The sequence below is a fragment of the Diceros bicornis genome, chromosome X (assembly GCF_020826845.1).
Source record: "Diceros bicornis minor isolate mBicDic1 chromosome X, mDicBic1.mat.cur, whole genome shotgun sequence".
Classification (NCBI taxonomy): Eukaryota; Metazoa; Chordata; class Mammalia; order Perissodactyla; family Rhinocerotidae; genus Diceros; species Diceros bicornis.
In genome coordinates, this window is record NC_080781.1 from 1904506 (window position 1) to 1919464 (window position 14959).

General features: G+C 45.0%; 1 protein-coding gene across 2 annotated transcripts in view; it reads right to left on the reverse strand.

Annotated features, from left to right (window-relative positions):
• Window positions 1–3150: 3150 nt before the first annotated feature.
• LOC131400684 (arylsulfatase D-like) overlaps window positions 3151–14959 on the reverse strand; it is a 31069-nt gene continuing 19260 nt past the window's right edge. For both annotated transcript variants that reach the window (XM_058535369.1, XM_058535370.1), the window contains 5 exons: window positions 14536–14672; window positions 12067–12201; window positions 9275–9437; window positions 7882–8003; window positions 3151–3554 (listed from right to left, as the gene is read on the reverse strand). In XM_058535369.1, coding sequence (XP_058391352.1) covers window positions 3190–3554; window positions 7882–8003; window positions 9275–9437; window positions 12067–12201; window positions 14536–14672 — 922 coding nt within the window. In that variant the 3' untranslated portion in view covers window positions 3151–3189. The remainder of the gene's footprint in view (window positions 3555–7881; window positions 8004–9274; window positions 9438–12066; window positions 12202–14535; window positions 14673–14959) is intronic.

Genomic DNA, 14959 nt, shown 5'->3' on the forward strand with positions numbered 1-14959 from the left:
CACTGTGCCCTTAAGGAGACCACGGAGAGCATCAGAGAAGACAGTGTCTGCCGTTTAGGGATTCTCCAGGAGCCTTTGTGAGTTTGGCCATGGGGTACTGTCCCCGTATTGCAGGTTGTCCCTGAGAAACGGCCCCCCATCAGCACCACACTTGAGTTGGGCCAGGTTTCCATCATTTCCATCCATTCTGATGACCGTCACCTTTAACGCCAAGTTGACATCCATTCAAGGTCTCTCCTTGGGTGAAGAATATTCTGTTCTCTTTCTAGAGGCATCCCCATCTTCCTGATGTCTGACGCTTTTTCTTGGAGAGGCTGACCATTGATATGGAAGTCGTGGAATAGTTGATATTTGCAATGCTGTGATAAAACCTTTGTGGTCACATCCCCAGATGAAACGTGTCTTCTGTCTCAGTTCGGGATCTTTATGCTAGCAGCCAACTCACCTGGATTGCTTCTGCAAAATGACGAAGGTGGGGTGAGCGTGTGGGGAGGGTCAGAAATAAGGGCAAAATTGGAGAGCTGGCATGGTCAAGACGCAAGACCAAGAACCGCCCGTGGGACCAGGCGGTGGTTTTCTCAGAGAGATGCTGCCACCAGCCCAGTCTGGAGCCAGGAAGCACACAGGATGAGCCTCCCTGGTCCTCCTTGGCTGCCCTTGGCTGTGGAGGGCAGGACATCTGGATTTACCGTCCCATCTTGTACCCTGAGGGGAAGAGGGGACGCAAAGCAGTGTTGGGTGCTGGTAGCCAAAGATGGCGGAGAGATTGTTGAGCAAAAGGAAGAAGAAGCCAGGTTCCTCCTTCATTGTTGTTCATCCAGAGCAGGACGTTGCGTTTCTCATACACTAATGGCTAACTTGGCGTAACGCACCGAGGTACTGAATTGCGCAAGATCCGCAAGTGCTGTGGGAATGGAAGGGGCGGTAATCTCTAAAGCATTTAGAGCAGCGTCTGGACACGTCAAAGACTTAAGAAATGGTGGCCTCTGTCATCATGATTTTTACCCTGAGGCCACTTCCAGGCTCGGCGAGAAGGGTTGAAATTAATTAGCGATGTGTGGCTGGGACGAGCATGGGGATGGGGTCGGCCATGCCTGTGCCATTTGTTATTGGTGAATTTGGAGACCCATCCTCAGAGCCACGTCCTTGAAAGCTCGTGCCGTCCAACCGGCTGCTTTAGAACCTGTGGAAATAAATTGAAACCGCCCAAACGAGAAAAGCAGAGGCTGTTGATTCAGAGCTTGCCACTGAAGGACACAGTGCAGGCGGAGGGCACAGATATGTGGTTTGGAATATGACAAGATGTGCCGTTCTGAGGAGAACACAGATGAGAATGGGGAGTGTGAGGAGAGGCGGTCAGTGTGGGTGTGAGGGTTAATATTATGTGTTGACTTGACGGCCACAGGGTGTCTAGCTATTTGGTCAAACATTATTTCTGGATGAGATTAGCAGTTGAATTGGTGGGCTTGTAAAGCAGATTGCCCTCCTCACTGTGGGTGGGCCTCATCCAATCAGTTGAAGGACTGAATACAATCAAAGGCTGAAAGAAAGAACTCTCTGCCTGATGGTTCTTGAGCTGGGACATCAGTGTTCTCCTGCCTTCGGACTCAGACTTAGACTGTAACTCATGCCATTGGCTCTCCTGGGTCTGCAGCTGGCTGATGGCAGATCTTAGGGCATGTTAGCCTCCATGATCATGTGAGAAAATTTCTCAAAATAAATCACTCTCATTTATCTATCTATATCATCTATCTATCTATCTATCTATCTATCTATCTATCTATCTATCTATGTATCATCTATCTCTCTATCTCTCTATCTATCTATCCATCTATCATCTATCTTTCTACCTATCAGTCATCTACCTATCTACATATATAGATGCCCAGCCTACTGGTTCTATTTCTCTGGAGAACCCAGACTAATACAGTGCACCAAGCAGGAGCCTTAATTTTGTTAATAATGGCAGTGGTTAGAAAAGGATATGCCAAATTCTTAGGAAAGGATATGCCACATTCCAAAGGCAAAAACAGGAAGAAATGTTTGATAAAAAGGTTATTTTTGTTCGTTTTTTTAGATTAAAAACATATAAAAATGAAACAACCCAAATGCCCATCATTGGATGAATTGATAAGCAGAATGTGGTCCATCCATACAATGGAATATTATACAACCAGGAAAAGGAGTGAAGCACTAACACACACTATAATATGGGTGAACCCAGAACATATCATGCTCAGTGAAATAAGTCAGACACAAAAGGCCACATAGTGTGTGATTCCATTTATACAAAATGTCCAAAACGGGCAAATCCATAGGCAGGAAGCAGATTAGTGGTTGCCAGGGGCTGAGGGAGGGAGGAATGGGAAGTTATTGGTTAATGGGTACAAAGTTTCTGTTTGAGGTGATGAAAAATTTTTGGAACTAGAAAGAGATCGTCATTGCACAAGATTGTGAATATAATTAATGCCACCAAATTGTACGCTGAAAAATGGTTTAAATGGCAAATTGTATGTTATATATATTTCACCATAATAAAAAAAAATGGAGGAGGAAATATGTGAAAGCTTTTTTTGCTACCCCTGTATGAATGAATGCTCCTGCTTTTATAAGATGTGACACCAAGAGATGCCTTTGAAAAAGATTCACTACTTATTTGTTGAATTCTATATTTCCAGGAACAACCCAATGAGATTCATTTCTTGCCCCAGAATGTAATCATGCTGCAGGATGGACAGTCTGCTGTCCTGGGTGTCGTAGGATCCTTGACTTAATTTAATCTTATCTGCAGGGGGGCGTGGAACAGAGGGGTGGGGCTGGAGGGAGGTAAGGGGCCATGAGGTGAAGCCAGCATCCTACCTACCCCCTTCCAGGAATCTCCCTCTCTCTGTCGCCATTGGATGGCCCATGACCTCCATCTGGAGAATCAAACTTTAAAAACTTAAATTTTGTTGCGTTTATTGGTTCTTGATTTTTTTTCTTCTGTGCTGGTGGCTCAGCAGGGATCAAAAAATAGTTTCCCATGTCGTATTATCAAGGAAGACCTCATGCAAACCCATCAGGTACATGTTGCAGTCGACACTGTGGCTGGAGGCTGGTGGACTGTTGGCGGATGCAGGCATGAAGGGGTAATCGGGGGACAGTCCCCCGTGTCCCCTCCTCTCTCCTCTCCAAGGGGCCCCACCGGTTTTACAGCTCGTCACGGGGGTGGGCGTTCTCCTGGCATCCACAGAACGGGAAGGAGCCGCAGCAGGGCTGCAGCCATGGCTTCCACATGTTGCTGGAGCCCGAGAGCTGCGTGGGGACTGGGGTGAGGGTCCTCTGGTGCGCCCGCGTGGCCTCCACAATGCGGCTGACCACAGTGTGAAATGAGGGTTCCAAGCTGGGGGACAGGGGCGTGGCCTCTGAGGGGTCCCCGGAGAGCTCGAAGAGCAGGGGCGGGTCATGGCGAGCCACGTTCTCGTGGCAGGGACACAGGCCCTGGGCATAGCAGCCCACGGCCCCCTCCGGGGAGAAGATGGGCGTCTCGAAGTGCGCCTTCCAGAGCCGGCCACCTGGAGAGGAAACAGAGCAGACTCTAGGGTGGGCGTCGGGCTGTCCCCTGGTATGTGGCAGAATGCAGGTTTGCAGGTAACCTGTGCATTTCAGACCTGCTCCCCGGGGACGCCGAAGCTGCTGGTGGGTAAACCACACTTAGAGGGACAAGCGGTTAGAAGTGACCTGCTGTGATTGCCCCCAAATTAGAGGGACACCCCCTCACCGAGCTCCTTCCTGTTCTACAGCAGCCCAGCTGTGGCCTGGGATCCTGCAGCCCCTTTGAGCGACCCCCCTGATGGAGCCTCACGCAGCACGGGGAGTGTCCTGGGCTTGTGCTCGGTCCTCACGTGGTCTTGCCACTGCTCCGCATAATAACCAGCAAACCTCATTTCTAATTTCTGAGGAAGCAGCAACTTTCTAGTTTCTCTTGAAACCAGCCCATTTCAAGAGCTGTGAATCATATTCAAATCTATGCCCTGTCTTCCAGAAGCCCTGCCCCGGGTCCCTGGCTGTCTTCCTGTCCTTCAAGGATCAGCCCCTTGGCTGACTCTGTGCAGGGTCCCTGCCCTCCACTGGGGCAGAAGCAGCCCCTGTCAGGCCAATATAGGACCAGTTCTCTCCTCTCCAAGAGCTCTTTCTGCACCGGTTGTGGGTGTGCTGCCCCGACCAGGGCAGCTCCAGGGCCGGGCTCCTGCCTCGTTCTAAGTGACATCCCCTTGCCGTGTCCACAGTACGTGTCAGGACAGGTTTGTTAATTGAATTCTGCTTCACTGTAACCTCCTGGTTGTCTGGAATCCAGCTACCTCATTCATCTATTATATTCCAAGATGCAAGAACTAAAAAAAAATGGACTGCTCACACTAGAGACACTGAATCAACCACAGGTGAGACTCCCCAGCCCCTCTCAGGACCCATTTGTTGTTATTTGAATGCAATTCTAATGAGCTTTAAAAAAAAAATCGGATTTCTGCCCATAGCAGATCGGAGGTGGAAACCTAGAGATGAAGATCTTCCACTGGACTGTCGCGAAAAATCGGTAATGGTGGAGAGAAAGACGGGACGTGGTGTCACGTAGATGCTCACACAGGGAGGGGACGGGAATGGACATTCCAAACATAGCATGGTGATTATAGCTAATAATACTGTATCATATACTTGCATGTTGCTAAGAGAGTGGATCTTAAATGTTCTCACCACAAACAAGAAATAGTAACTATGTGACGTGAGGCAGGTGTTAGCTAACTATCGGGGTGAGCATTTTGCAACGTATAAATGTATCAAATCAATACATTGTACATCTTAAACTTACACAATGTTATATACCAATTACAGCTCAATAAAGCTGGGGGAAAAAGTTACAATAGAAAAATCACATGCATTGGTCTCCCCGTGTCTCCACAATGGGTCAGGTCCAGCCACAGTCTGCATCTTGCATGCATGGATTTCCTGGTGGGTTTAGTTAAACCTGCCAGCCTGTTTTGCTTGTTCTCCAAAATAACTTCTCTGGAAGGCCACTCCCTAGTTTCAACCAAGGCACAAAAAAAATTCTTTGGCCACGTGCATTATAAGAAAAGTTGAAAGACATGCCCTTTTAAAGCAGTTTCTCAAGGATTGTTTTTACCCCCGGCCTTTTCTTGTAACTTCTTGGAATGAGTCACTTATTAATTCATCCAAGAACTATTTTTGATCGTTTACTATTCAAGGAACCAAGAGCCTCCACGTAAGAGATTTGTAAAAATGTAATGATGCCAACTTGAGATAAGAGTGTAGAAAAACAGGTTAGGAAAGAAATCTTGTACTGCTTAATTTTCAAAGCAATTGACTATGATGGGTGTTCTTACAAGAGACAGAAGAGGAGAGACACAGACAGTGGATAAGCCACATGGGAGGGAGGCGGCCACCAGCCCAGGGACGCCTGGAGCCCCAGAAGCTGAAAGAGGCAGGAAGGACCCTCCCCTGGAGCCTCCGGAGGGAGCATGGCCCTGTGACCCCTTCAACTCAGACGTCTGGTCTCCAGGATGGGGGAGGATACATTCCTGTGGCTTCAATCACCCAGTTTGTGATGGTTTGTTATGGCAACCCCAGGAAATTCATATGCACATTCTTTAGGTTTGTCTAGATCTGGGCTTTTCTTCAAGATTCCATTCACCTCTGACCTCCTCCAGAAAATGCTTTATAAACTGCCAGGACTTCAAAAGTGGGGAGAGACCAGGATAGAAAATGCCCAATATCGAGGGTGCGTGCCAAGAGTTTGATGTTCCCGGTCATTTAATCTTCCAACACCCTGGGTGTGGGTGCCCACTATTCCCCCTGATGAAGGCAAGAGTTTGGCCAAGTGCAAAGGAAATGTTGTGGAGAAAGGATTGTCTTTTCAACAAATGTGCTGAGACAACTGGACATCCACAGGTGAAAATATAAATGTCCACATAGAACTCAGAGAACACTTGTATTAGTTGCTAGGGCTGCCCTAACAAAGGACCACCAATGGGGTGGCTTAAACAATAGACATTTATTTCTCACAGTCCTGGAGGCTGGAGTCAGAGACCCAGGTGTTGGCAGGGCTGGTTCCTCCTGAGGCCTCTCTCCTTGGCGTGTAGACGCTGTCTTCTCCCCATGTCCTCACATGGTCGTCCCTCTGTGTGTGTCTGTGTCCTCATCTCCCCTTCTCCTAAGGACACCAGTCCTATTGGATCAGGACCCACCCTCATGACCTCATTTTACCTTCATCACCTCTTTAAAGACCCATCTCCAAATACAACCACATTCTGAGCTCTCAGGGGTTAGGGCTTCAACATAGGAGTTTGAGCGTGGGGAGGACGCAATTCCACCCATATAAAATTGCTTATACAAATGTGAACTCAAATCATAGGCCTAAATGAGAAACTTAAAACTAGACAACCCCTAGAAGAAAATCTTTGAAACAGAGATTCCTTGGATATGATATGAAAAAAACAACCATTATGAAAGGTGCAGTTGACAAATTAAACTTCATCCAAATGAAAAAACTCCTGCTTTGCAAAAGTTCTGTTAGAGGGTGGAAAGAGAAGACAGACTGGGAGAAAAGATTGGCGAGCTCCATATCAAATGAGGGACTTGTATCCAGGCTGCATAAAAAAAGTCTTTTCTAATGCAGTCAACCCAAGGCAGGGAAGGCCAGGCCCCTTGGAGAGGGTGAACAATTCACTCTATAAGGGTGGAGCTTGGTGGACCCTGGCTGACCCTCCCTGGCTAACACCTGCTTTGGGGCTTGGGGGCTACAGGTGTCCGAGAAGAGGTGGAAGGTGGAGTGGACAGACTTTGGGCGATGGGTGGAATATTGTGCATTGTAACTTTAGTCTGGAAGGAGTAAAGTCCATCAATAACATGACCTCTTCACTTTACTTTATTCTGCATTACAGAAAATTATCGTTTTTTAAACTCAGAGAGCTTGTAGGAAGCCGTCTGTAAAGTTATGTACAAGCACTGTCTTAGCAAAGAGTATGATCAGCTGTGTTTTTGCTGCCAGTCAACCAGATTTGGCTCCTCTCTGCTCCCTCCATCCCACATGGCTTTTCCAGGGGCACAGATATTGATTTGTTCCCGAATACCTGATTTGTGTTACATATAGAGCTGCTAATAAAACACTCGAGATAGCCACATGAAAGCATTTTCTTCCGTAGATGAAGCAGTGAATCCTGTGGGCGTCTCTCCTCTTATGGACAAGAGTGAGATTCATAGATAAGATATAAGCTAGAGACCTACGTTCTTTTATGATCGGGCACCCAAATCCTACAACCAATCGGTGGCCATTAGCAAATCAGTGTATCGAAGCATGATGTTTACTTCGTGCCTGGAAACAGATCCATCACCTGGCTGGTTTTGGGGGTTTCTCATCAGACATTTGGAAAAAAAACAGGCTGAGCAGGCTTATTAATAACCCTCTATATCAAATACCCATTGGGCATTATTCTGTAAGATCTTATGAAGTGACATGCATCAGAGCTGAAGAAACAGCAGCCCTATGTCCTGAATTTTGTGCAATGTTCCAAGGCCAAATAGTCTCTGCTGTTGTTTATCTTAAATCCCCAGAAGTACTAGGGAGAGCATTCTGGAATCCAGCTGTCTCTCCAAACTTAATCCCACAGATGGCACACGCTTCTTTCCTGGTTCATCCATCTTGACTTAGGGTCCAGCAAATGAGGTCCAGGTGGGCGCCTTCGGGATTCCTGATCATCCTGCTTTGGGCTAATCTGCAGCCCCCTGGAGATGTCACTGGAAGCACCTCCCAAACCACCCTGCAGCCTCCTGGGTTTTCCGTCTTCCCAGCTCCCAGCCCCGGAGGGCGACATGCATGGTACCACTCACCTTCGCGCTGGTGCCAGCGGGCCGCGTGCATCCGGGAGCCGCAGTAATGAAAGAGGAATTCATGCTCGGAGTGCGGGACCTGGCTGAGCAGGAGGGGCATCAGGTCCCGCCCGTCGATCACCCTGTGTGGGGAGAGCAGAGCGACAGTGGGGTCATTGAATGCTGCACCGGGTGGCGATCTGCTGTCACCACCGTGAGAGCCTCCATCACTTGTGAACCACGGCTTCTCCTCTCTCAGGCCACTTCTGTCCTGTTCAACATGCGGCTCATGTCTCTCATCTGCCTGCATCTATTTCAACAGATACATAAATATACCCATTGACACGCCTCTGCGTGTGCCTGTTTCTGAGCCAACACCACGGGGTCTAATGACGAAGGTTTACGGGAGCCTTGGCTCTTCAGAACTGTGGTTCCTCATGGCTCTTTATCAGATGCGTTTCAACATCTACTTCTCAAAGTCTGTAACCACCACAGAAAAAGGTGGTTGGGTTCGGATTAGAATCACGTTGAATTTATCGCTGAATTTGGGGGAAATGTCAGCTTTACAATATTGAGTATTCCTGTCTGTGAATTTGGTAATCTCTCTGTTTATTAAAATACTTAACATTTTATTAATATTTATTAATTTATTAATATTAAATCAATATTTATTTATTATTCAATAAATATATTATGTATTTATTATTTAATAACTATATTATTATATTTATTATATATTTATACTTATATATAAAATATAAATATATTTAATATAATATATTATAATATATTAATTTGTTGATTAATATTAATTTTATTAATATTCAATTATTTCTCCTTAAACCTTTCATATCACTTGTTAACGTTTGTTAATTTTTTTATTTCATTTGTTAACTTTATTCCTAGGATCTTACAGTGCATGTGGCTATTAAAAAATGATATTTTTAGAATTGCATTTTGGCCATTTGATCTTGTGTGTGAATGGTAGAATGGAATGGTATTCCATAACCTTGTGAACTTTCTTAATACCTTTATTATTTTCTTTGTAGATTCTCTGAGATTTTTATCCAGTGATAAAATGATAATCATATCATTTGTGGATGATATTCAGATTTTTCTAATTCCTTTCCAATCCTTGTAATTTTTATTCTCTTTCTCGTCATGTCATTCCAGCTAGAACCTCTAGTACAATGTTGTGTGTACAGCTATGAGAATGGGTATCATTTCCCATGCTTAACTTTAGTATAAGTTCTCTTGATCGTCCACCAGTATTTTTTTCAATTATTCAGTTCCACTACATTGGAGGAAGAAGATTTTTTAAAATGCCCTAATGTTGCGTTGTCCCCCTAAATGTGTGAGAATGAAGGGAGAGCTCTCAGGAATGAGGGAGCAGGCGATTTCAATACACACTTACCTGTCCTGGGGTATCTGGCCACCCCCCAGCTGGACCACGGTGGGGAAGACATCCATCAGGCTGGTGGGCTCCTGGATCACTCGGCCAGCTGGCAGCACCCCAGGCCACCGGAATATCCCCGGGACACGGATGCCGCCCTCCCAGCCACCCATCCCTTTGCCACCTGAGCAAAAAAAAAAAAAAGGAAGAAAGAAAAAATCACCACCAAAAACAAGGCGTTACATCACACTATGGACATATCATCACAGAATATTCAAGATGGAAGAACCAATAGTGATTACCTAACACAACACTTTCATTTGGTGCCTGCAAAAATCATCATCATCATCAAATTTTGGGGGTGTAATAGTGTGGACTTTAACTTTAGTCTTGAAGGATTAAAGTCTCTTAGAGTTTCAAGGTTTCCCTATTTGGCAGAAAACAAAACAGGAAATAATAATTTTTATACAGATACTGTGTTAGTTGGCTAGGGCTGCCCTAACAAAGGACCCCAGACTGGGCGGCTTATACAACAGACATTTATTTCTCCCCATCCTGGAGGCTGGAATCTGAGATCCAGGTGTCACAGGGCTGGTTCCTCCTGAGGCCTCTCTCCTTAGCATGTAGATGCCGTCTTCTCCCCGTGTCCTCACATGGTCGTCCCTCTGTTCGTGTCTGTGTCCTCATCTCCTCTTCTCATAAGGACACCAGTCCTATTGGATCAGGGCCCACCCTACTGACCTCATTTTACCTTCATCACCTCTTTAAAGACCCATCTCCAAATAGAGCCACATTCTGAGGTGCTGGGGTTAGGGCTTCAACACACGATTTTGAGGGACACAGTTCAGCCCATAACAAAAGCTAATTTAACAATTCTGCCTGGTCTCCACACTAGGTCCCTTCATATCCAAGTTTGTCAGCCTCAGCACTGTGGACATTTGGGACTGGATGACTCTCTGTGGTGGGCCATCCTGTGCACTGTAGGATGTTGAGCAGTATGCTTGATCTCCACCCACCAGACGCAGTAACATCACCCCTGAGAAGTGACAACCAAAAATGTCCCCAGACATTGCCAGTGTTCCGAGGGAGACAGAATTGCTCCCAGGTGAGAACCATTGTATTATGTTATTCTCTCAGATACAAGTCCCAGCAACCCCCGTGGCTGGTTTGGTGGAAGGGTGTCCACTACACACCCTGGCTGCCCGGCAGTCTTGATTTCTGTCACTTACAGCACGTCAGTGTTCCCCCCACCAACTCACATCTTCCTTCTTCCAGCAACAGTCCAGTTGAGCACAGCGGTCTACACTCTCACCTCTGAGGTGGGAGGGTGTTACCATGATGGGAGATGACCATGCCTGATTTCCACATCCTGACACAGCTGAGGGAAGTGGGATTTCCACTTCCCCCAAGGAGAATGTTATGGGTAGAATTGCATCCCCCAAAAGATGTAGAAGTTCTAACCCCCAGCATTTGTGAATGTGACTTTGGAAATAGAGTCTTTGCAGAGGTAATCAAGTTAAGATGAGGTCCGTAGGGTGGGGCCTGATCAAATAGGACTGGTGTCTTTGTAAGAAGAGGAGATTAGCCCAGTCGTGGAAACAATCCAAGTGCCCGTCAATGGATGAACGGATAAAGAAATGTGGTATATATACGCAATGGAATACTACTCAGCCGTAAAAAAGACAAAATGGTGCCATTTGTAACAACATGGATGGACCTTGAGGATATTATGCTAAGTGAAATAAGTCAGACAGAGAAAGACAAACACTGCATGATTTTACTCATATTTGGAGGATAAACAAACACATAGGTAATGAGAACAGATTAGTGGTTACCAAAGGAGAAGGGGGTGAGGGGAGGGCAAAAGGGGTAAAGGCACATATGTATGGTGATGGATAAAAACTAGACTATTGGTGGTGAACATGCAGTCTATGCAGAAACTGATACATAATAATGTACACCTAAAATTACACGTTATATGACCTCAATAAGATAATTACAAAAAAAAAAAAACAAGAGGAGATGAGGACACAGACACGCACAGAGGGACCACCATGTGAGGACATGGGGAGAAGACGGCGTCTACACTCCAAGGAGTGCCTGAGGCTACCAGGAGCTGGGAGAGAGGTCTGGAACAGATCCTTCTCTGGTGCCCCCAAAAGGAATCAACCTTGTTGACTTCTTGATTTTAGACTTCCAGCCTCCAAGATTGTAGGAGAACAAATTCCTGTTGTTGAAGCCATTCAGTGTGTGGTACTTTGTTATGCCAGCCCTAACAAAATAATACAGAGAAGGGAATATGGAGTTGGTGATGGGTAGCAAGCCTGAGGGCTGCCTTCACTGGCCCCATCTCTGTTGGTTCAGGACTAGGCTCTCTCTGAACATCCCTGGCCCGAGACACTCCTCAGAGCTTAGAAAAATGAGGGTTAAGGGAACATTTGCGAAATAGAAAGAAAATATCTAAATATCTAAATATCTAAAACGGACAGAATCACAAAGCAAGCAACCGTCCTCTCTGAGGGTATCCCTTTGAATCTGTGAGCCCTCCAGCTAAATTCTGCAAGTATCCTCTGCCACAGGAGAAATCGCATCAGGAAAATGGTGGAGCTCTCACGTCCCTGTGGGCACTCCAGTGTCCAACTCACCACTCCACCTGTAAGACGTTCTTCCGATTTTCTGAAAGTCAGATCGCTTGCTCCTATCTAGGCGTCTATCCATTCTCTTGGGTTATATTGCGTTTTTAAACTAGAAGGAGTTCCTGCAGCTGAGATGTCCACAAGATTTCAGACTAAGACACAGTGGAAATTCCCCACCTCTGTAGATTCCATTTGAGCCTCCCAGTGGAGTGTCTCCTATGCGGCCCTCTATGAAGGCGCCATGGTCCGAGGTGAAATACACGAGCGTGTGGTTGGTCAAGCCTTCTTTGTCAAGGGTATCGAGAACTTGACCTACAGCAAGAAGCCAGAGGCTAGAATGAGCAGAGGGACAGGACCATCGATCATCAAATGCGTCATGCAACGGTGTCCTTCACGTGTTGGTCTCTCTGCCCATTGGTTTTCGAGCATTGCATCCAACCAACTGGGCCAGGCGTGATGTGTTGTCAGGCCAGGCTGTCTACCTGAGTGGTCCCCTGAAGAAACTCCTGAGTGTTAATGCATCAACTGAATACAACAGGTAGCGGCTCACTGCACTCTGTGACCTAGCAGAAAGGCTCATGGGGCAGGAAGAGGGTCCCCGGAAATGAGAATGAGAGGATCGCAGTTTGGGCAAGAGAAACCTGGGGTATTTAATCGTCTGCCTGGACAGGAAAGGCTGAGACACAGGCAGAAACAAAGACCTGCTCTCTGCATCCCTTAGAGATGGTGCAAAAAGAAGCATCAGGCACATCAGTAGATGCCTCCCCATTTTACCATCAATGTGCATCCACAGCAGAGCGTCCTCCATACCTTAGTCCACTTTTTCTGCAGCCCTTGATACCACCTGTGGACATCCACCCCAACTCTCTCCTCTCTACTGGGCCACTCTGTCAACTGCCTATCACTGGCTCACCCGATCAACAGCCTCTCCCAACGTGTTCTTTGGGGTAAAAGCATTGTATGTAATAAAATATAATAAATACAAGACAATACAGTCATCTGTCACTTAATGATGGGTAGATGTTCTGAGAAATGCATCATTAGGTGATTTTGTCGTTGTGTGAACATGACAGAGCACACTTACACAAACCTAGATGGTACAGCCTACTACACAACTAAGCTATATGGTGCTAATCTATGGGACCACTATCATAGGTGTGGTCCATCGTTGACCAAAACATCATTATGTGGTGCAGGACTGTAAGCATATTATATTATACAATTACATATTATATGTTTATATGTATATGTAATCATATGATTTATATATAACAAAATAATATAAAATATGTATACTATATATTAATATTATATCACTTAATTATATATGATAATATAAATGTATAATTAAAATTATACATTTATATTATATGTTAATTATAATATTGATTATCTAACAAATATATATATTTGGGATCCATAGACCATTACATATATTATATTATTTTATTATGGAGACTATTTATTTCTTTTTGTGTGTGTGTGAGGAAGATTAGCCCTGAACTAACATCTGTTGCCAATCCTCCTCTTTTTGCTGAGGAAGATTGGCCCTGGGCTAACATCCATGCCCAACTTCCTCTACTTTATATGTGGGACGCCGCCACAGCATGGCTTGATAAACCGTGCATAGGTCCGCACCCTAGATCTGAACCTGAGAACCCTGGGCCACTGAAGGGGAGCATGTGAACTTTATCACTATGCCACCAGCCTGGCCCTGAATATACATTTCTTAGTAAGTCACTTGTTTTTTGGAAAACTCTTAGGATCCCATGATAGTAATTTAAACCTGATTGCAGAACCATCCTTCTTTTATGTCTGTATGCATAGATTCTTGTAGCTGAGTTACTTATGCACACAAGGAGAGAGATATATGTGTGTGTGTGTATATATATGTACATATTATATGCAATGTATATTATATAGATAAATATATGTGTATATATATACACATAAATATATATATACATAAAAATATGTGTATGTATACATATTATATGTAATGTATGTTATATATATATATATATAACGGTCTATGGATCCCAAATATATATACAATACATTAGATAATTAATATTACACAATAATATATATTATATGTAATACATTAGGTAATTAACATAAAATAATATGTAATATATATTATATTATATTAATATAATGATTTATGGATTCTAAAATACAGATACTGATGGATTTTCCCTTTGTCTCTAGGTAACCTATAGTTTCCAAATATTTTCCAACAAATGGTATTTATTCTATAATGAGAAAAGCACCCCTTCTTTTAAAAGGCACTTAAGAAGATTTACGTCACGCTGCGTCAGTGGGCTCACAACTTGGGCTGCATAGTAGGATCACCCGGACGCTCTTAAACACCTAACGCCCAGGCAGCATTTCTGGGGTGGGTCCCGGGACTCAGCGTATTTTAGAGCTCCCAGTAACCCAGCGTGTGGGTTTGTTGGGCACTGCTGCTCTGGGACCAGCAGGAGTGGGTCTGTTCTGCCAGTGGCCGGGCGGCCTTGCAGCCATGTGCCCGACTTCTGCTGTGGCGTGGGAGGGGACGGCCTTGAAGCTGGAGCCAGGTGTCACGACAGCTCGGGGGAGCACTGCTGGCGTTGTGTGGAGCTGGGTGCTGTTGGGAGAACTCACCCACTATCCAGTCCATCTCCTCCACGTTGTCTCCATAGAGGCTGTGCTGGCTTCTCCCAAGGAAGTTTCTGGTTGTGGTAAGAGGTATGTGCACTTGCAAAAGTGCAAGGAAGAACAGGAAGGGCCCCTGCTTATATCTGGGTGAAAAACATCCAGATATAAGATCATTAACTATTCTAGAACAAAAGAGGTCACAATGGTTTCACAAAGTTGGAAACAATTGGTCCAAAAGAACCTGAGTTAGAAGATGATACAAAGTTAGATAGATAGATAGATAGATAGACAGATAGATAGATAGACAGATAGACAGATAGATATAGATAGGTGATAGGTTGATAATAGATAGATGATAGATAGATGATTGATAGATAATAGATCAATAGATATAGATGATAGATAGACAGAGATGATAGATAGATGAGCG